Source organism: Pelophylax lessonae, assembly GCF_965119305.1.
Source record: "Pelophylax lessonae genome assembly, chromosome: 10".
In the NCBI taxonomy this organism is placed as follows: Eukaryota; Metazoa; Chordata; class Amphibia; order Anura; family Ranidae; genus Pelophylax; species Pelophylax lessonae.
In genome coordinates this window covers 229,801,431-229,823,027 of record NC_138777.1, presented here as the reverse complement: position 1 = coordinate 229,823,027, position 21,597 = coordinate 229,801,431, and the positions used below count along the sequence as shown (strand labels likewise).

At 47.9% G+C, this 21,597-nt stretch overlaps 1 protein-coding gene across 1 annotated transcript in view; it reads left to right on the top strand.

The window, feature by feature from the left end:
* The window catches only part of LOC309566035 (polycystin-1-like protein 2), a gene marked incomplete at its 3' end in the record, with an annotated part of 116,694 nt that overhangs the window by 66,264 nt on the left and 28,833 nt on the right, over positions 1-21,597 (top strand). Inside the window, exons 16-17 of the mRNA XM_082271058.1 lie at positions 5,055-5,240; positions 13,972-14,103. Coding sequence (XP_082127184.1) covers positions 5,055-5,240; positions 13,972-14,103 — 318 coding nt within the window. The remainder of the gene's footprint in view (positions 1-5,054; positions 5,241-13,971; positions 14,104-21,597) is intronic.

The window sequence follows — 21,597 nt, the reverse complement described above, 5'->3', positions numbered from 1 at the left end:
ACTCTTACCTACTTGGAACCATCTCTGGTTGCTATCCATTACTGATGGAACCAAGCTTCAAGTAGCTTGGATAGCAACCAGAGATGGTTCCAAGTAGGTGACAGTATCCAAATTGGATACTCTTACCTACTTGGAACCATCTCTGGTTGCTATCCATTACTGATGGAACCAAGCTTCAAGTAGCTTGGATAGCATTCAGACGATGGTTCCAAATAGGTGAAAGTATCCAATATTTTCACCTACTTGGAAGCATCTCTGGTTGCTATCCATTAATGATGGAACCAAGCTTCAAGTAGCTTGGATAACAGCCAGAGATGGTTCCAAGTAGGTGAGAGTATCCAAAATGGATTCTCTTACCTACTTGGAACCATCTCTGGTTGCTATTCATTACTGATGGAACCAAGCTTCAAGTAGCTTGGATAGCAACCAGAGATGGTTCCAAATAGGTGAGAGTATCCAATATTTTCACCTACTTGGAAGCATCTCTGGTTGCTATCCATTACTGATGGAACCAAGCTTCAAGTAGCTTGGATAGTATCCAGAGATGGTTCCAAATAGATGATGGTATCCAATATTCTCACCTACTTGGAACCATCTCTGATTGCTATCCATTAATGATGGAACCAAGCTTCAAGTAGCTGGGAAATACCACTATTTCATACTTATTTAATGTACTCCAATATGTTACCATTTGTTATTTCATACACAATGAGTTCTATGGGATGTTTTTTTAACTTTACAGCTCTATATATATATATGCATTTTTAAAGATGGAAAAATAAATTATATTTTTTTTATTATACATGGTTGTTTAATTGCCCATAAAATCCCACTCAAAGAGGAGATTGTCTGCAAATGCAGCCTATGTACTAATCTCATCCTCCTATTGTCTTGTTAGTACAGCTGTACTTGTGGTCTCCTCCCCGTCCTTTTGTGTGCTGAGCAGCTGTCTGATGTCTGGCTTAAAGCACAGCATTCAAACAATATATTGATACAACAGATTCTTTATTATTTGCATTGTACCTTCTATACTGCATGTTCTCTGAATGTATGATATAACTGGGCTCATAATAAACTAACAGGAACATCATTGCATTTATCTTCTAGATGTGCCGAGCCCACATAATATCAAGGTAAGCCACTGGAGATACTCAAATCTCCTGTCTATTAATAAAGAGAACCTGTCACTAAAGGGTTTGTGCAAAAATCTGATTCTTCCTCTATAAATGAGTGTGTTTGTACAGTTTTTCCTATGAAAGATTTTTATTTGCTTCCTTGTGTCGAGTTGCTTTCATTGGGTGGGGGGACTTACTAAAACTGGAGCCTTCAGAATCTGATGCAGCTGTACATAGTAACCAATCAACTTCTAAGCCTCCGTTCAAATTGGGGCGATTTGGCAGGTGAAATCGCATGCCAAATCGCAGCCTATTGCCAGCAACAACACCGTCCGAATTGTTACGGCGCCACAAAGTCGATGTCGCACCGGTTCGGACGGTGCCGTTGCCGGCAATAGGTTGCGATTTGGCATGCGATTTGACCTGTTAAAAATTGACCTGACATTTCCAAAAGATAGTTCCTGCATCTACTTTTGGCAGCTTCAGGATTGATTTTAATAGACATCTGTGCATGAACCCGCACAGATGACTTTCAAATCGCCCCTGAATTTGCAAAGAAATGTAGTTTCAAATCCAGTTCGTCTGAACTCGCACGATTTCAAACCCGCCCCTAATGTGAACGGGAGCTAACTTCAGCTTGTTCAATTAAGCTTTGACAATATGTTTCTGTTCCCATCGGCACGATTTGACAGGTCAAATTGCAGTCAGATCGCAGCCTATTGCCGGCTATGGGAGAGTCCCAATCGGTGCCACACTGATTTCCAAAAGTAGTTCCTGCAATACTTTTGGCGACTTCAGGGCAGGGGCAGACTGGTAACTTTCAGCCCAGGGGGCAAGTACAAACCAGAGGACCATGATCCAGCGACTCGCCCCCCCCCCTCCCACTTTCCCTCCCCCCTCCTACTCTCCCAATCCTCCTCCTTAGCCCTATTCTAAGCTGAAGCCCTGCTCCAGATACTCTTTACTTACCGGCTGAATCTGGGTTCCCAACAGTGGCGGCTGGTGCTCCATGGGGTAGACGGACCACACCATACCCCCCAGACCAAACTAACCCGCACAGCATACCCCCTCCTCCAGGTCGCCGACTCACTCACCATGTGGAGGGCAGGCAGACAGCAGTGGCGGTGGCAGCTGCCCCTCAGTTTCCTGCGTTTCCTCCCTCCTCCTCCTCCTCCTTGGCAAATTGCATGGTTTCTTCTTTCGGCCAATCGGGAAACGGGTCTCAGGATTGGCCAGGAGGAGGATCCGTGTGACAATAGCAAATATTAATTCGTTATTGTCACACAACTGGGTTGGCTCAGGGCGCACTGCTCTGCACCCCGAGCAAACCCTTTTTTGAAGCCTATTAGAACCTAATCACATGCTTAAAAAAAAAAAAAGAAAACCCCATTGGAATCCATGTGTCTGGCGCCCTGCATGTATATTAGGGGGCCAGACGCATTGATAGGAGGAGGGGCGGCGCCCCTGTGCCCCCAATGGACGGGCCGCCACTGGTTCCCAACCTGGCCAGCAGAGGGAGGTTGGGGGGAGCTGGGCGAGCTTGGTTGGGACTGGCCCGGTAGAAGAGTCTCTAGTGGGGCATGGAACCGGCCTCTGCTCAGACACAGTTTACACCATCCATGCTGGGGGGGGGGGGGGTCTGCGTTTTGGCCTTGCCTTACAACCCGCACTCAGTAGAGCAGCGGCAGGGAATTTTTACTTCTCTTCCCCCCCAGAATCCTTCTTTAGGCCATGTTCACACCTGAGCATTTTTCAGCTCGTAAAACGCTCATCTCTGAAGTCTCAAAACGCCCAACAATCAAACTCCCATTCATTTCAATGGCCTCTGTTCACACATGAGCATTATGTCGCCTGAAGCAAAACGCCTGAAGCTCAAAAAAGTACATGAGCTTCTTTTTTGGCAGATTACAAGCTTTAAAAAAGGTCTGAATAAGATATGCTCAGGTGTGAATGGAGCCTCAGGCATGTCTGTGGCAGAAGCAGTGCAGCCTTTTTACGGGGCATCAGAGCGGCCCAGGGGGGCAATTACCCACCCTGCCCCCTGGCCCAGTCCTCCCCTGCTTCAGGGGTGATTTCAAAAGACAGCTCTGCATGAAGCTGCACAAATGTCTTTGAAGTTGCCCCCAAAGTCGGACTGATGTGCGGCTTTGAAATGGTGTGAGTTTCAAAGCCACGTTCAGTGATAACAAGGCCTAAAACCTGGAGGCTGATTGGTTTCTATGCAGAGTTGCCCCAGATTTTGCACTCTCCAAGTTTTAGTAAATCCCCCCCCCCCTATTGACTGAATATGGCACTTCAGCCTCAAAACCACATCGGAGAATGAGAATCTACCTTTGCATTGTGGCCACGCCACACTGCAAGGGTTAACTGTTAAAATGTATCTGAGCCCCACAAACTGAAAATGCTATTTAATTTATTTTCATTATTCAAAGTATACTCCCCCATCCATTCATGTCTCCATGCTTTATTTAGTTGAGAAATCCCACTTTGAAAAACACCCACCTAGCATTTCTAGCCGTGGCCATCTTGAGTAAGGGCAGATAATTCATAAAGCATTTATGTGATTGTACTGCTGTGAAGCAGGAGCGCGGCTGCCTGCCCCCCCCCCCGGCAGAAACGCGTCGCATTCCAAGTGACTTCATCCATATGCTACTGCTGGCCAAGCCTCGTTTTCCACCCTCGGACTTCAGAGCCTCGCTCTCGCTCCTGCTCCGCCCTCATTGCCGGCAACGGTGAAGAGGAGATCAGTCCCCGCAGATGGCAGCATGGACCGGATGATTTCTTCTCCCCATTGACCAGTCTTGGAGTCCCCAGGAGGGTCTCTCTACTTGTTTTTATCAACGCACAAATGTGAGTGCATAATTTTATCTAATAAATTTATTTTATGGTCTGCACTTAGAGGCGCCTCCCTCTTTTTTCTTGTTTCCAGCTTGGTGGAACCCCTGGCTTATCGGTTTCTGGACAGCAGCCCTATCTGTTGGACTTCCCCCCCCCACCTTTCCCCTTCCCCTCCCATCCTTCATTGAAGGTTCACATGGACCCTTTATGGACTTTTTGCTATATTGTGTGGCTTATGCACCTGTTACATGTTTTTTACTCTGTGTTCATGCAGAAGCCCCCCCCCCCCCCACGGTTAGAAAGCACCCCCTAGGGACACATTTAACCCTTTGATCCTAGGTACTAACCCCTTCCCTGCCAGTGTCATTAGTACAGTGACAGTGCATATTTTTAGCACTGATTACTGTAGTAATGTCACTGGTCCCCCCAAAAGCATAAAAAATGTCAGTCAGGTGTCCGATTTGTCCGCCGCAATGTCACTGTCCCTCTAAAAATCGCTGATCGCCACCATTACTAGTAAAAAAACAAATAAAAATGACATTAATCGTTCCCCTAGTTTGTAGACGTGATAACTTTTGCACAAACCAATCAAAATACGCTTATTGGGATTTTGTTTACCAAAAATATGTAGCAGAATACAAATTGGCCTACAATTATGAAAAAAATGTATTTTTTAATTTTTTTGGGGGGAATGTTATATAGCAGAAAGTGAAACAATTTTTTTTTTTTTCAGAATTGTTTTTTTGTTTATAGCGCGAAAAATAAAAAACGCAGAGGTGATCAAATACCACCAAAAGAAAGCTCTATTTGTGGGGGAAAAGGGACATCAATTTTATTTGGGTACATTATCGGCACCTTTTTCTATATCTGCAAAATGCTGAAAACACTATTTTTGGCTGTTGTTTCGGCCGACAAAATTTCAGTGCACCTCTAGTTTGAAGTCAAAGCGAGGTCAGGATTCCTTTCAAATTTACAGCCTGTGAGCCCACAACAAAAAAAATTTACAAAATTTTCGCATATTTTCTAGGCCTACTCGTTGTTTTAGTTGTTAAAATAAATATTTCGCCAGAGAATTCCTCTCTAATGTCTTCTCCTCTCCAGGGCCGTTCTGCATTACTGAATTTATTAAGTAGCCTTTTGGGATCCTGGAGGAAAAGCACCACCACCAAAAAGCCAGCACCAACAAAACCAAAGACCAATGGGACCGTCACTCCGCCCGATCTGGATGCCCTCACTCCCATGCAGGCTGACTCTCTGGAAAACATGACTCTTGACGCCATAAGACAGGCAAGTCTCATTTTTGGTTAATTTCCCCTTTGTATGACTCCAAAGTCATGTGACTTTGGTGCACCCTTGGATGGGTATGACTTGGATGTGACTTTGGCTTTGACCAATGATAATGGACAACTGTTGCACAAATGTGGCATGTATAACAATTAGGTGTAACTTTCATGCAACTTTGGCTTTGACCAATGACAATGGACAACTGTTGCACAACTGTTACATGTATAACTTTTGAGGGTTTATATTGCAGTCTATGGCACTCAAGTCAAATGAAAGTCGGACCGAAGTAGTGCAGGAACCTTTCCAGGCTCCATTCACAGTTGTACTCTCCTAAATTGCGCCGACTTTTGAAGTGCAACTTTGATGCAACTTTGGATGGGTACGACTTGGATGTGACTTTGACTTTGACCAATGATAATGGACAACTGTTGCACACATGTAGCATGTATAACATTCAGGTGTAACTTTCATGCAACTTTTGAGGGTTTACATTGCAGTCTATGGCACTCAAGTCACATGAAAGTCGGACCGAAGTAGTGCAGGAACATATTTCGGCTCCATTCACAGTTGTACTCTCCAAAATTGCGCCGACTTTTGAAGTGCAACTTTGATGCAACTTTGGATGGGTACGACTTGGATGCAACTTTGGCTTTGACCAATGACAATGGACAACTGTTGCACAACTGTTGCATGTATAACAATTAGGTGTGACTTGGATGCAACTTTGGCTTTGACCAATGACAATGGACAACTGTTGCACAACTGTTGCATGTATAACAATTAGGTGTGACTTGGATGCAACTTTGGCTTTGACCAATGACAATGGACAACTGTTGCACAACTGTTGCATGTATAACAATTAGGTGTGACTTGGATGCAACTTTGGCTTTGACCAATGACAATGGACAACTGTTGCACAACTGTTGCATGTATAACAATTAGGTGTAACTTTCATGCAACTTTGGCTTTGACCAATGACAATGGACAACTGTTGCACAACTGTTACATGTATAACTTTTGAGGGTTTACATTGCAGTCTATGGCACTCAAGTCAAATGAAAGTCGGACCGAAGTAGTGCAGGAACCTTTCCAGGCTCCATTCACAGTTGTACTCTCCTAAATTGCGCCGACTTTTGAAGTGCAACTTTGATGCAACTTTGGATGGGTACGACTTGGATGCAACTTTGGCTTTGACCAATGACAATGGACAACTGTTGCACAACTGTTGCATGTATAACAATTAGGTGTGACTTTGATGCAACTTTTGAAGGTTTACATTGCAGTTTATGGCACTCAAGTCGCATAAAATTCAGACCTAAGTAGTGCAGGAACCTTTTTAGGCTCCATTCACAGTTGAACCACTCCAAAGTTGCGCCGACTTTTGGAGTGCAACTTTGAAGACTTGCCAGGATCTTGAAGGAAATGATAAGCATAGGGCATACATGACAGGGTGGAAGGAAAGCCAGGCAGTAGGGGGTTAAATTGGTTGTTGGCAGCGCCGGGAGAAGATCATCCAGCGCCCAGGGCAAGGATGCCAAACTGCGCCCCCCTTCCCTTAGGGTTAGGGTCAAGGCGCCCCCCCCCCATACCTGCAATAAACCATTGCACCCAGGGGAAACTTTCCCTCCTGCCCACCCCTTGTCCCGGCCCTGGTTGTTGGGATATGAGAGGTCAGGACTCTTACCTTATTGGCCGAGCAGAGAGGTGACGGGGAGGAGCAGGAGAGAGAGTAATTGGAGGGGAGGAGTGAAGGGGCTTCACTTGCAGACTGGAGATCATAAGAGGAACGTCCCTCCCACCCTCCCTGGTAATGCCGTTTTCTGTTGTTCCACTAGGGAGGTTGGACTTTGGTGGTTGGGGTCCTTGACGAGGGTCCAAAACATGGTGTCCAACGATAAAATGGTGGGACCCATCTCAGGTATAGAGTCCTATGGTTGGTCTGGTTCAGTCTAGACGAACCAGGTAGTGTAAGGTGGTAGGGGTCTGTGGTCTGCTAGGATAGTCCTGGGGGCCGTGTTTTGGTGGCTGGGGACAGAACCTAACTTAATGGTACCACAGACTCCAAAGTTGTAGGCGATGGTATAGTCAAGGATCTGCAACCATTCTTTGGTCTGGATTGGTTTGACTGTTTTATGTTTTTCTGTTATTTATGGTTTTATTAAGGGCTTTTTTTCCTTAGAGAATAGGTGCAGGAACTCCCCTCTTCTGAGTCACCCCTTGTCTCCGCCCCCTACCCACCTTACAGTACCGCCCCTTTTAGAAAATATAGAACCAATTATCATTTTGTGGTGCTAAGTAACTTTTATGGAACATGTTAATGATAACAAGAAAAGCAGTAAAATAGATCCCATGCAGCAACAATAGTCCCCTCCGCCCCTCCACCAACAGATCCTCCTCACAACAATAGACCCCCATCAACAATTGACTCCCTTAAAAAAGTACCAACCAAGCAAAACTAGACCCCCAGCAGCAACAGACCCCTGCCAGCACCAATAGATCCTCCTTATCAACAAAAGACCTTCCCAAAAACAAAAGACCCCACCAACAATAGCCCACCCCCCCCCATCAAAATATCCTCCTCACAACAATGGACCCCCCTCCCCTATCAACAATTGACTCCCTGCAACAAAATACCAACCAAGCAAAAATAGACCCCCAACAACAACAACAGATCTCCTATCAGCCAGCATCAATAGACCCTCTAGCAGCCAGCATCAATAGACTCTCCAGCAGCCAGCATGAATAGACCCTCCAGCAGCCACCATCAATAGACCCTCCATCAGCCACCATCAATAGACCCTCCAGCAGCCAGCATCAATGGAACCTCCAGCAGCCAGCATCAATAGACCCTCCAGCAGCCAGCATCAATAGACCCTCCAGAAGCCACCATCAATAGACCCTCCATCAGCCACCATCAATAGACCCTCCAGCAGCCAGCATCAATAGACCCTCCAGCAGCCAGCATGAATAGACCCTCCAGCATCCAGCATTAATAGACCCTCCAGCAGCCAGCATCAATAAACCCTCCAGCAGCCAGCATCAATAGACCCTCCAGCAGCCAGCATTAATAGACCCTCCAGCAGCCAGCATCAATAAACCCTCCAGAAGCCAGCATCAATAGATCCTCCAGCAGCCAGCATCAATAGACCCTCCATCAGCCACCATCAATAGACCCTCCAGCAGCCAGCATGAATAGACCCTCCAGCATCCAGCATTAATAGACCCTCCAGCAGCCAGCATCAATAGACCCTCCAGCATCCAGCATTAATAGACCCTCCAGCAGCCAGCATCAATGGAACCTCCAGCAGCCAGCATCAATAGACCCTCCAGCAGCCAGCATCAATAGACCCTCCATCAGCCACCATCAATAGACCCTCCAGAAGCCAGCATCAATAGACCCTCCAGCAGCCAGCATCAATAGACCCTCCAGCAGCCAGCATGAATAGACCCTCCAGCATCCAGCATTAATAGACCCTCCAGCAGCCAGCATCAATAGACCCTCCAGCATCCAGCATTAATAGACCCTCCAGCAGCCAGCATCAATGGAACCTCCAGCAGCCAGCATCAATAGACCTCTTCCTCAATAGTAGTTCCCCCCCCCCCTTTAACAGCAATAGACCCCCATGCAAAAATAGATCCCCTTCAGTGACAATAGATCCCTAAAAAAAAGCATGAATAGACCATCCAGTACACCCCAGGACCCCTTGCCATTACATACATTTAGTGCTAGAGGTGCCGGAAATGCGTTTCCCCGCGTTCCCGCTGAAAAAAGCTCTGGTTTTATTTAATAAAAGGCCGAACCGGCCATTTAATCCCAATGCTGAGTTAGTGTTGTCATTTAAAGGTAAAGGGAGGTGGTGTTGGGCACTGAACCAGGTAATATGGTTAAACACCATCAAAATATCCTCCTCACAACAATGGACCCCCCTCCCCTATCAACAATTGACTCCCTGCAACAAAATACCAACCAAGCAAAAATAGACCCCCAACAACAACAACAGATCTCCTATCAGCCAGCATCAATAGACCCTCTAGCAACCAGCATCAATAGACCCTCCAGCAGCCAGCATCAATAGACCCTCCATCAGCCACCATCAATAGACCCTCCAGCAGCCAGCATGAATAGACCCTCCAGCAGCCAGCATGAATAGACCCTCCAGCAGCCAGCATTAATAGACCCTCCAGCAGCCAGCATCAATAAACCCTCCAGCAGCCAGCATCAATAGACCCTCCAACAGCCAACATGAATAGACCCTCCAGCAGCCAGCATGAATAGACCCTCCAGCATCCAGCATTAATAGACCCTCCAGCAGCCAGCATCAATGGAACCTCCAGCAGCCAGCATCAATAGACCCTCCATCAGCCACCATCAATAGACCCTCCAGCAGCCAGCATGAATAGACCCTCCAGCATCCAGCATTAATAGACCCTCCAGCAGCCAGCATCAATGGAACCTCCAGCAGCCAGCATCAATAGACCCTCCAGCAGCCAGCATCAATAGACCCTCCAGAAGCCAGCATCAATAGACCCTCCATCAGCCACCATCAATAGACCCTCCAGCAGCCAGCATGAATAGACCCTCCAGCAGCCAGCATCAATAGACCCTCCATCAGCCACCATCAATAGACCCTCCAGCAGCCAGCATGAATAGACCCTCCAGCAGCCAGCATCAATAGACCCTCCATCAGCCACCATCAATAGACCCTCCAGCAGCCAGCATGAATAGACCCTCCAGCATCCAGCATTAATAGACCCTCCAGCAGCCAGCATCAATGGAACCTCCAGCAGCCAGCATCAATAGACCTCTTCCTCAATAGTAGTTCCCCCCTTTAACAGCAATAGACCCCCATGCAAAAATAGATCCCCTTCAGTGACAATAGATCCCTAAAAAAAAGCATGAATAGACCATCCAGTACACCCCAGGACCCCTTGCCATTACATACATTTAGTGCTAGAGGTGCCGGAAATGCGTTTCCCCGCGTTCCCGCTGAAAAAAGCTCTGGTTTTATTTAATGAAAGGCCGAACCGGCCATTTAATCCCAATGCTGAGTTAGTGTTGTCATTTAAAGGTAAAGGGAGGTGGTGTTGGGCACTGAACCAGGTAATATGGTTAAACACTACACAAACGAAACCAAAAGTAACCAAACAAGTGCAGCGTCAGATAAAATGAAGAGGACTAGTGAGTCCGAATAGGTATGGTGAGGGTTTTATTGATCGATAAGGGGATATCTTTTGAGTTTGTAATGTCTTTTTATATTTGTATTGTGGCAGTACCTGGAAAGCTTCTAAAATGGCGGATAAATAGCCTTTTAAGACAAAATGGTAGATTATGTGGTACTACAGAGACCATGACAGTCAAAGCTGCGCATTTGAGGCTCCCACCTTCTCCCTCATATTTTCCTCTCCAGCCTCCCAAGAACTAGCGAGAATACAGATAATGAGAATACAGATAATGAGAATACAGATAAGCGTGAAGGCCGAGGCCAGGGATGTAATTGCTACACACAGATGAGACATCGGGAGGGGGAGGATATGTATTGTATTACTGCCAAGCTAGTTAGAGGAATATATATCTGTGATGTAACTGCTGTTTCATATACAGTGCCTTGCAAAAGTATTCGGCCCCCTTGAACTTTTCGACCTTTTGCCACATTTCAGCCTTCAAACATAAAGATATAAAACTGTAATTTTTTGTGAAGAATCAACAACAAGTGGGACACAATCATGAAGTGGAACGAAATTTATTGGATATTTCAAACTTTGTTTACAAATAAAAAACTGAAAAATTGGGCGTGCAAAATTATTCAGCCCCTTTACTTTCAGTGCAGCAAACTCTCTCCAGAAGTTCAGTGAGGATCTCTGAATGATCCAATGTTGACCTAAATGACTAATGATGATAAATAGAATCCACCTGTGTGTAATCAAGTCTCCGTATAAATGCACCTGCACTGTGATAGTCTCAGAGGTCCGTTTAAAGCACAGAGAGCATCATGAAGAACAAGGAACACACCAGGCAGGTCCGAGATACTGTTGTGGAGAGGTTTAAAGCCGGATTTGGATACAAAAAGATTTCCCAAGCTTTAAACATCCCAAGGAGCACTGTGCAAGCGATAATATTGAAATGGAAGGAGTATCAGACCACTGCAAATCTACGAAGACCTGGCCGTCCCTCTAAACTTTCAGCTCATACAAGGAGAAGACTGATCAGAGATGCAGCCAAGAGGCCCATGATCACTCTGGATGAACTGCAGAGATCTACAGCTGAGGTGGGAGACTCTGTCCATAGGACAACAATCAGTCGTATACTGCACAAATCTGGCCTTTATGGAAGAGTGGCAAGAAGAAAGCCATTTCTTAAAGATATCCATAAAAAGTGTCGTTTAAAGTTTGCCACAAGCCACCTGGGAGACACCAAACATGTGGAAGAAGGGGCTCTGGTCAGATGAAACCAAAATCAAACTTTTTGGCAACAATGCAAAACGTTATGTTTGGCGTAAAAGCAACACAGCTCATCACCCTGAACACACCATCCCCACTGTCATACATGGTGGTGGCAGCATCATGGTTTGGGCCTGCTTTTCTTCAGCAGGGACAGGGAAGATGGTTAAAATTGATGGGAAGATGGATGGAGCCAAATACAGGACCATTCTGGAAGAAAACCTGATGGAGTCTGCAAAAGACCTGAGCCTGGGACGGAGATTTGTCTTCCAACAAGACAATGATCCAAAACATAAAGCAAAATCTACAATGGAATGGTTCACAAATAAACATATCCAAGTGTTAGAATGGCCAAGTCAAAGTCCAGACCTGAATCCAATCGAGAATCTGTGGAAAGAATTGAAAACTGCTGTTCACAAACCCTCTCCATCCAACCTCACTGAGCTCGAGCTGTTTTGCAAGGAGAAATTGGCAAAAATGTCAGTCTCTCGATGTGCAAAACTGATGGAGACATACCCCAAGCGACTTACAGCTGTAATCGCAGCAAAAGGTGGCGCTACAAAGTATTAACTTAAGGGGGCTGAATAATTTTGCACGCCCAATTTTTCAGTTTTTTATTTGTTAAAAAAGTTTGAAATATCCAAAAAATTTCGTTCCACTTCATGATTGTGTCCCATTTGTTGTTGATTCTTCACCAAAAATTACAGTTTTATATCTTCATGTTTGAAGCCTGAAATGTGGCAAAAGGTCGCAAAGTTCAAGGGGGCCAAATACTTTCGCAATGCACTGTAAGTGAAGTACACGCTTTTTTACTCACTTAGCAAGCGGGCATGAGCCGGGCTAAGCCATTTTCGCTGGCCAATAAAAAGGTTTGATTCCAAAGCCTGTGTCCAAGAAATTCATGCTGGGTTTCAATTTATTTGCTGCAACAGTATTTTATGTAGATACTGTAGGTTTTAGATTGTGGCTGTGCTGATAGATGTGGCGTGAGACTGCTAGGCTCTGTTTTATTTAGCAATCCCTATAGCTCCTTAGCTACTTGTTTCATCGTAGTGTTGTGGTCACTGCAATGGGCCGTTTTAAAGGTTTTTTTTATATATCTTTTCCTGGCATCTATTTGTTTTGAATAGGGATTCGCCTGGCGCACCGGGGTTCACAGTTGTGGAGGCGGGGGGGGGGGGGGCTGGGAGCGTAACTTAACCAATTGGAACGAGGAGCTGTGTGATCAGCCAGCCTTCTTAATCAGATCTGTGATAGTCAGACTCCACCCCCTACCGAGGAAGTCAACACCTGACGTAACGCGTATAGGGGCGGAGCCTGTCAGTCACACGCTACATCGTTCTTTCTGCTGTAAACGCAGACACAGTCTGCACTACTGAAGTGCCCTGTTTGTAAGTGGAACATTATTTTCCTAATAAACGTTTTGGGTTCTATTCAGAGAGCACTAGATATTTTTATTCTTTCCTATATCTATGCCTGATCCAAACTGCGAGTGGAATATTGCTGGCTCCAGGATTAGCTGTCAGCTTAAGGTGGTGATTCAGGAGGATTTGTGTTGGGGGGGGGGGGGTGGGAGAAGATAAGGGTCAATTGTGGGGGTTTGTGGTAGAATAGGTGATATGGTAGAGGGGGGAGGGCATCTGTGCTAGTAGAGATGATTGGGAGGTGTTTGTGCTAGGAGGGGGATTTGGAGTGGGGGGGGGGGAGAATGTGTAACCAGGGAAGAAATTTGAGGGGTGGCGGATTTGTGCTAGGAGAGGGTGATTTTTTTTTGAGGGGAGCATTTGTGCTTGGGGGATTTGGGGAATGGGGGGGGGGGCAGAGATTTGTGCTGGGAGGGGGGAATTTCAGCAGGGAGGGCAGATTTGTACTAGGAGGAGGGGGGATTTATGCTTGGGGGGTAATCCTGCAGAATAATGCGTCATTTTTTGGGGGGGGGGATTTTTGCTGACTCATATAGTCAAATATCCTGGGGGGGGCACAATTTGGCATGTTCATCCTGGGCTTTAGGTAACCTTGTCCCAACACTGGTTGGGCTTCACAGATAAAAAAAGGGGAACTGAAACTGAAGCATGCTCAGTAGATGACAACAGCTCCTTCACACAATCTCAGGCTGCAGTGGGGACAAGGAGGGAGGGACAGCGACAGCAGGATCAACCAGCATTTTTGCAGTCTACAGAAAACAAATGCTGTAGAGGGTGAGTGAATATGAACACGATGTAATATAGCGTGTATTGACAGTTTTTGATGATTTGGGTTTAATGACGCTTTAACCTAATGAGCTTTTTACCCACAGGCCACAACCGACCTTTTAGCCAAGCTGGGAGACGTGGTGCAAGATATCTGGGTGGTGTCACTTGTGTCCAAAGCTTCCAATATACTGACGCAATTGGTCAACGCCAGTGAGTATTTGTCACCAGAGACACAGGTAAGTAGGCAAAGCCAGAGTTATTTTCATTTGGGGTACCGGTACCGTTCTTTATAGCCGGCGGCCGGCTCTCAGGGGATAACAGCCGATGCAGCTCAGCAGCCGCCTGGCCATTATCCCAGTGAGTGGGAGGACACACCCCCCCCCCCTCCCTCCTGCGGCTCTCCCTGGGTCTCCCGTCCCACCAGGAGACCGGAGCAACCAGCCGGCACGCCTGCCAGCTGGTTGGAGTCCCGAACGAAGCCGGATTCCACTTCGATCGGCTCTCCGATCATGTAACCCGGAAGCGACGTCACTTTCGGTTTGCTCGGCCGCCAATGGCGCCATTTAAAAAATAAAACGCCAGTATTCAAAAACACCAATTTTGGCGTCTTGAATACTTTGAAGTGCAGTGGAGGGGTTTGGGGTCTTTAGGACCCCCGATCCCTCCATAAAGAGTACCTGTCACTGCCTATTATTGTCACAAGGGATGTTTCCATTCTTTGTCACAGCAATAAAAGTGATCAGATTATTATTTTTTTTTTAAAACAGTTAAAAATAAAAAATAAAAAAAATAGGAAAAATGTTTTTTTTTTCAAAGCGCCGCTGTCCCCATGAGCTTGCGCACCAATGAAAACATATACATAAGTCACGCCCGCAAATGAAAAAGGATGTTCAAATCACACATGTGAGGTATCGCCGCGATCGTCAGAGCGAGAGCAATACTTCCCAAAAAAGACCTTCTCTGTAACTCTAAACTGGTAACCGATAAAATTTTTTAAAGCGTTGGCCTATGGAGATTTTAAAGTACCGTAGTTTGTCGCCGTTCCCCAATTTTAAACCGTAACATTAGGTATCTATTTACTCTTAGTGACATCTTTCACAAAATACAAAAAAGTTGGGCTAACTTTACTGTTTAGTTGTTTTTTTAATTCAGTGAAATTTTATTTTTTTTTCCCCAAAAAAAATGCGTTTAAAAGACCGATGCGCATATACAGCGTGACAAAAGATATTGCAATGACCACCATTTTATTCTCCAGAGTCTTTGCTAAAAAATATAAATATAATGTTTGGGGATTCTAAGTAATTTTCTAGCAAAAAAACAGAATTTTTGTAAAATCTTACCTGTAAAATTCCTTTCTCTGAGTCCTCCGACAGTCGCCACCTCCTCTAAGTCTTCACTATTGGATATTGACTTCCGCTCCGCAGGGGTAGATAGGCATAAGACTTAGTCAAAAGAACAAAGGCATTTGCATATATACACCCATGGGGGCTGTCCCAGTGGTCAATACCCCCCTGCAGTGACCACTCCCAACTCAGTTTGGTAGCATAGCAGTAGGTAATAAGAACACAACCTCAAAAGAGGGGCGGGGGCGGCGACTGTCGGAGGACTCAGAGAAAGGAATTTTACAGGTCAGATTTTACAAAAATTCAGTTTTCTCTTACGTCCTCCGACAGTCGCCGCTTCCTCTAAGTCATCACTATTGGGATGTCCCAAAGCAGTGTAGACATGAGGGGTGGGAGACGCAACCGTAGAAAAGGCAACGCAGTACCCACATCAGAGAAAGGAACCTTACCAGCACAGTAAGGGAACCTGCTGGGCAATAGAAAAAACAAGGCTCAACAGGAGCAACAGCCCAGGAAAGCAAATACCAATAGCCAGGGACCCACAAAAAAACACAAGGGTCCATCATGGCACTGCCGCACTGAGAACTTTGCGGCCAAAGGAGGCATCAGCTGATGCCAGAACATCTACCTTGTAGAATTTGGAAAAGGTGTGCACCGATGACCAGGTCGCAGCCTTGCATACCTGGGTCACCGAGGCACAATGCCAATAGGCGTAGGACGCACTCACAGATCTGGTAGAGTGTGCCTTAACAGGGAAGGGTGGAACCCGTTCCTTCAAAGCATAAGCCTGTTCAATGGTCTGTCTGATCCATTTGGCAATAGTTGCTGCAGACGCAGCCATGCCCTTCCGAGGTCCCTCAGGAAGGACAAAGAGGGAATCCGTCTTCCGAAAGGACTCCGTAGACAACAGGTAAACCCTGATCGCCCTGACAACATCCAAGGAATACAAAGCAACCTCCTTGGGATGCTTAGGCTTCCTACAAAGCGAAGGCAGGACAATGTCCTCATTAAGGTGGAACTCAGAGATCACCTTAGGAAGAAAACGGGTGTGGCCGCAAGACCACCTTATCCTTGTGAATTATCAAGTAAGGAGAGCGGCAAGACAACGCTGCCAGCTCTGATACTCTGCAAGCCGAAGTGATCACCACTAAAAAGGCAACCTTCTTGGACAGCAGAGGCAACGATATCTCCCGAATGTTCTCAAAGGGAGCACGCTGTAACACAGACAGAACCAAGTTCAAGTCCCATGGAGGTAAGGGCTCCTTCCTGGGAGGAGCCAAATGTCGCACACCTTGAATGAAGGTGTGAATCGAATGAGAAGCCACAGGGCGTTGGAAAAAGACCGCCAGTGCAGACACCTGGCCCTTTATCGTGGCCAGCGCCAGGCGCTGGTCCACTCCAGACTGAAGGAAAGCCAACACTCTCGACACCAAGTAAGAACGAGGGGAGAACACCCTGGACTCACACCAGGCGAAATAAGCTTTCCAGGTACGGTAATAGATTTTACCAGATGAGGACTTCCTAGCCTTGATCAGAGTAGGAATGACCTCAGGGGAGAGACCCCTGTCCATCAAGACCTGGGTCTCAACAGCCAGGCCATCAAAGCCAGCGACTGTAAAGCAGGATGGAAGATCGGTCCCTGAGACAGTAGATCTTCTCGCATTGGCAGGCGCCACGGAGGCGCCACTGCCAGGTGAACAATGTCGGCGTACCAGGACCGGCGTGGCCAGTCCGGTGCCACCAGAATCACCAGGTGCGGTTCCGAGGCTAACCTGCGGAGGAACCTGGATAACAACTGAATCGGAGGAAAGGCATACATCAGATGATACTGATGCCAAGGGGCCACCAACGCATCCGAGGCGTCTGCCAGAGGATTGCGCGTTCTTGCCACAAACCTTTCCACCTTTTGGTTTAGCCGAGATGCGAACAGATCCACGTCAGGGGACCCCCACTTCGCACACAGCATTTGGAAGACCTCCGGGTGCAGGGACCATTCCCCCTGGTCCAGGGTCTGGCGGCTCAGATAGTCGGCCTGCCAATTCTCCACACCCGGAATGTGAACTGCTGAAATTGCCGTCTCGGCCCAAGACAGAATGTCGGTCAACTCCCGGGCCGCCTGGGCACTCCTGGTGCCCCCTTGGTGGTTGATGTAAGCCACCGCGGTAGCATTGTCCGTCTGTACCCGAACAGGACGGCCCCGAAGTCGATCCGACCACTGGAAGAGACAGAGCTTGATTCCAGCACATTGATCGGAAGGGAGGATTCCTCCCCCGACCAAGTGCCCTGGGCAGACAGGTTGCCCAGGACTCCACCCCAGCCCGACAGGCTTGCATCCGTGGTAATTACTGTCCACAGTAACGGACAGAAGGACTTGCCTTCCGACACAGCCGGGGACTGGAGCCACCACAGAAGATCCATTCTGGTCCAGCGACTCAATGACACACTCAGATCCAGGGACTGAGGTAGTCTGTCTCACCTGGCCAGAATCTCCGCTTGGAGAGACCGTGTGTGAAACTGAGCAAAGGGTATCGCCTCGAAGGCCGAAACCATCAACCCCAGGGACCGCATGCAGGTTCTGAGTGATGAGGACGGATTGTCCCTGAGGGACCTGATCTCATCCTGCAAGGTCCAGAGCTTGTCCTCCGGCAAGAACACCTTTGCCTGAGCAGAATCCAGGATCATTCCCAGATAGGGAAGACGAACCGATCGAGACAACTTCGATTTCTGTACGTTGATAGTCCATCCGAACTCCTGGAGCGTCTGTACCGTGGTGGACAGATCGCGCAGTAAGTCCTGGCTGACACTCGACCTTAGTAGGAGATCATCCAGATACCCCAAGACCGCAATGCCCTGTGCCCTTAGCAGGCCCAGAACGGTGCAAGCACTTTGGTAAAGACCCTTGGAGCCGAAGCGAGACCGAAAGGTAACGCCACAAACTGATAGTGGTCCTCCGCTATTGCGAACCGTAGGTACCTCTGGTGACCCTTGAAAATGGGGATGTGTAGGTACGCATTCTTTAGGTCTATAGAGGCCAGGAATTCCCCCGGACTCAGGGAGGCCACCACCGACCGGAGAGATTCCATACGGAACTTCCGAACGCGCATGAAGCGGTTCAGTGTTTTTAGGTCCAGAATAGGACGCACCTTGCCCTCCTTTCTGGGCACAGTGAACAGATTGGAATAAAACCCCCAAAACCTGTCCCGATGAGGCACCGGGACAATTACCCCCTGGGCAAGGAGGTCCTGCACCGCCCGATGCAGGTCCTGTAGACGCCCCGGAGGCAAATGAAGATTTGAGGGAAAAAAATCTGTCCGCCGGCCGGGAAAGGAATTCGATCTTGTACCCTGATTGAATGATTTCCTGAACCCACCTGTCCGGAATTCGGAGCAGCCAAGTTTGGAGGAAACCGCGCAAACGTCCCCCCACCCCTGAAACGGGTGAGGGCGCCCCTTCAGGCAGAGGCGGATTGGCCCGCCGAGCCGGCGGTGCCGGCCTTCTGCTTGCCTGCCCAGGGCTTCTTCTGGCTACCTTGGCCCTTGAAGGGATTGCCCTTAGTTTGGTTCCGAAAGGCACGAAAGGACCCCTGAGTGGATCGAGAAGTGGAACCCCGCTTGCCTCGAAATAACTTGTTTTTCGGGTTCTGGGGTAGCAAGGTGCTCTTGCCCCCCGTGACACCTTTCACCAAGGTATCCAACGCCTCGCCAAAAAGACGAGAACCAGCATAGGGAAAATCAGCAACTGTTTTCCGTGACGACTGGTCAGCCGACCAGCTCTTCAGCCAGATCAGGCGACGGTTAAGCATCGCAACACTAGACAGGCGTGCTACTAAAGGGGCCTCATTTAAGGCTGCATCACACAGATACATGACTCCTTGGTGAATATGATCCACCATAGCTAGCCTGGCAGGTGGAACCGAATCAGACACGAGGTTGCACCTAAGCACCTTAGTCCAATCAGCCACCGCCTGAGCCACCGAGACGGAAGCGAAAACAGGTTTGAGCAAGGAACCCGCCACCGTGTAGGAATGGCCGGCCAGAGACTCCAACCTTCTGTTGGTGGGATCCCGAAAAACCGGGGTCTCCTCAGTAGGAATCAAGGTAGCCTTGTTTAACACGGCTACAGTGTGATCCACCTGCAGAGGCACACACCATCGCGATTCCGTAGCCGGTGCAAAGGGATAAAGTAATTTAAACCGACTAGGAACCAGGAATGGACGTTTTAAAGTGCGCCACAGTTCATTAACAGTGTAATGAAACTCAGCGGGGCAGGGAAAAACCTGCGCCGATTGCGGGTCCTGTGTGTCCCAAATGAGGACACAATGCCCGGAGGACTGGGCTCATCCTCCAAATGTAACGTTTCCTTCACAGAAACAATCAATTCATCCATGGTCGCGCGTTCTTCAGACGACCCTGGGGGAGAATCATCAACCCCCTCCACCTCCGCCTCCCCCTCAGACCCCATCGGGTCTAAGGATGAGCGAGACCCTGAAAAGGGCACGCCCGCAGCAGCAGCAGCCATATCACCATCTGAATCAGAGGAAAGAGATAATCTGGGCCTCTTCCTAGCAGTAAGTTCAGCCATCAGCACCTCCATTTTGGACACTAAGGACGCCACTACAGCGGCCAAATCAGGTATAACAGGGCCACAGCAGGACTGGGGTCCCCCACCAGGGCTGGAGGGAATTTGTTGTCCTGAGAATCCATTGCCCAAGGTGAAAAATAACAGTGCAATAAAAAAGGGAACTGTCCCTTTAACACCGCTGCGGAGTGCGCAGCCCACCACTATGTAAAAAGTGACAAAGGCCCCCAATAGGAGAAGAAAACTGAGCCAGAAATGACAAAACAGAAGGTTATGGAAGAGACAGTCTGCAGAGCCCACAGAATGTTACCACCTAGGTCGCTGCTTCAGAGGAAGAGGAAGTGAGGTCAGAAGAGGCTGAACTATAAGCTGCAAGGGACTCAGGGAAAATGGCTGCCCATAGAACTGAATGGAAGACTTCGGGAAAATGGCCGCCGAACATGTGCGGAACGATCGTTCTGCCACACGCAAGATGGCGCCGGATGGCGCCAAAACAGCATGTAACACAGCCCACAGTGAAGCCAACATGCTTGCCCAAAGTAAAGATGGCGGACCGTGCGGATTTTACCCCGCTGCGGCCGCCACACACATCACCTGCACCCCCAGTGAAACACCTAAGTGACACAGGGAAAGGGGCTCCCCCAAACACACAGCACCATTGCAGTGTATGTACACACAGACCCCACAGGGATCACAAACAGGGTGGCCCACACAGGCACAGACATGGGGGACACACAGCAACACAGGACTGCCACCCCACACAGAGGCCCCACACAGAAGTATTTACCTGTACCAGATGGCGTGGGGAGCCTCTCAGAACGGAAAGCCGCTGTCCTCATCTGACAGGGAATGCCGTTAGCCAGGGACATGACACTGCAGCACCGCAGATGTTTTCAGTGAGGTAGCCACCTCACGGCTGCATCCCTGCTGCGAGCAGGGATGGGTCGTTCATAATGCCAGGACGAACCATGGCTGAACGCTCGATGGCGGGCTGGGGGTCCATCTGACCCTCTGCCCTGGAGAACCAGGGCGGTCAGTCCGAATCCCAGCTCCGCATGAATCCATCTTCATCTGAAGAATCGACTAAACTAAAGCTGACAAAATAAACCGCTAGTAAAAACAAAGAAAAAACTGAAATTTTCAAAGAAAATCAAATAAAAAAGATTAGAAAGGCTGAGACTGGAGCCCCAGCACAGGGAAGCCTAACTACTCCTGACGCTAGGCAGAATGAAACTGAGTTGAGAGTGGTCACTGCAGGGGGGTATTGACCAGTGGGACAGCCCCCATGGGTGTGTATATGCAAATGCCTTTGTTCTTTTGACTAAGTCTTATGCCTAGCTACTCCTGCGGAGCGGAAATCAATACCCAATAGTGAAGACTTAGAGGAGGCAGCGACTGTCGGAGGACGCAAGAGAAGCAACATGTTTTAGAAATAGGCCTGGTCCTTAGGTGGTTAAGATGGACCAGCACTTTGTAGCATAAGCTGTCTCCTATTGCATCAATATTCGACTTACAGCATGTGCAGGAACTCTCTAGATCAGGGATTCCCAAACGACGGCCCTCCAGTTGTTCCGGAAATACAATTCCTATCATGCCTAGTCATGTATGGGAATGTCAGAGTTTACAATGCCTCATGAGATGTGTAGTTCTGCAACAGCTGCAGGGTCCTATTTTGGGAATCCAGGCTCTAGATGATTCCATCTTGACGCTTTCCCAGTCTCTCCATGGATCCCCGGTTCATGCAAGAGTAACCTCTGGTACTTCATATGAGGTCTCCATCCTTTCCTTCATGCTTCCATGAAGTGAGCA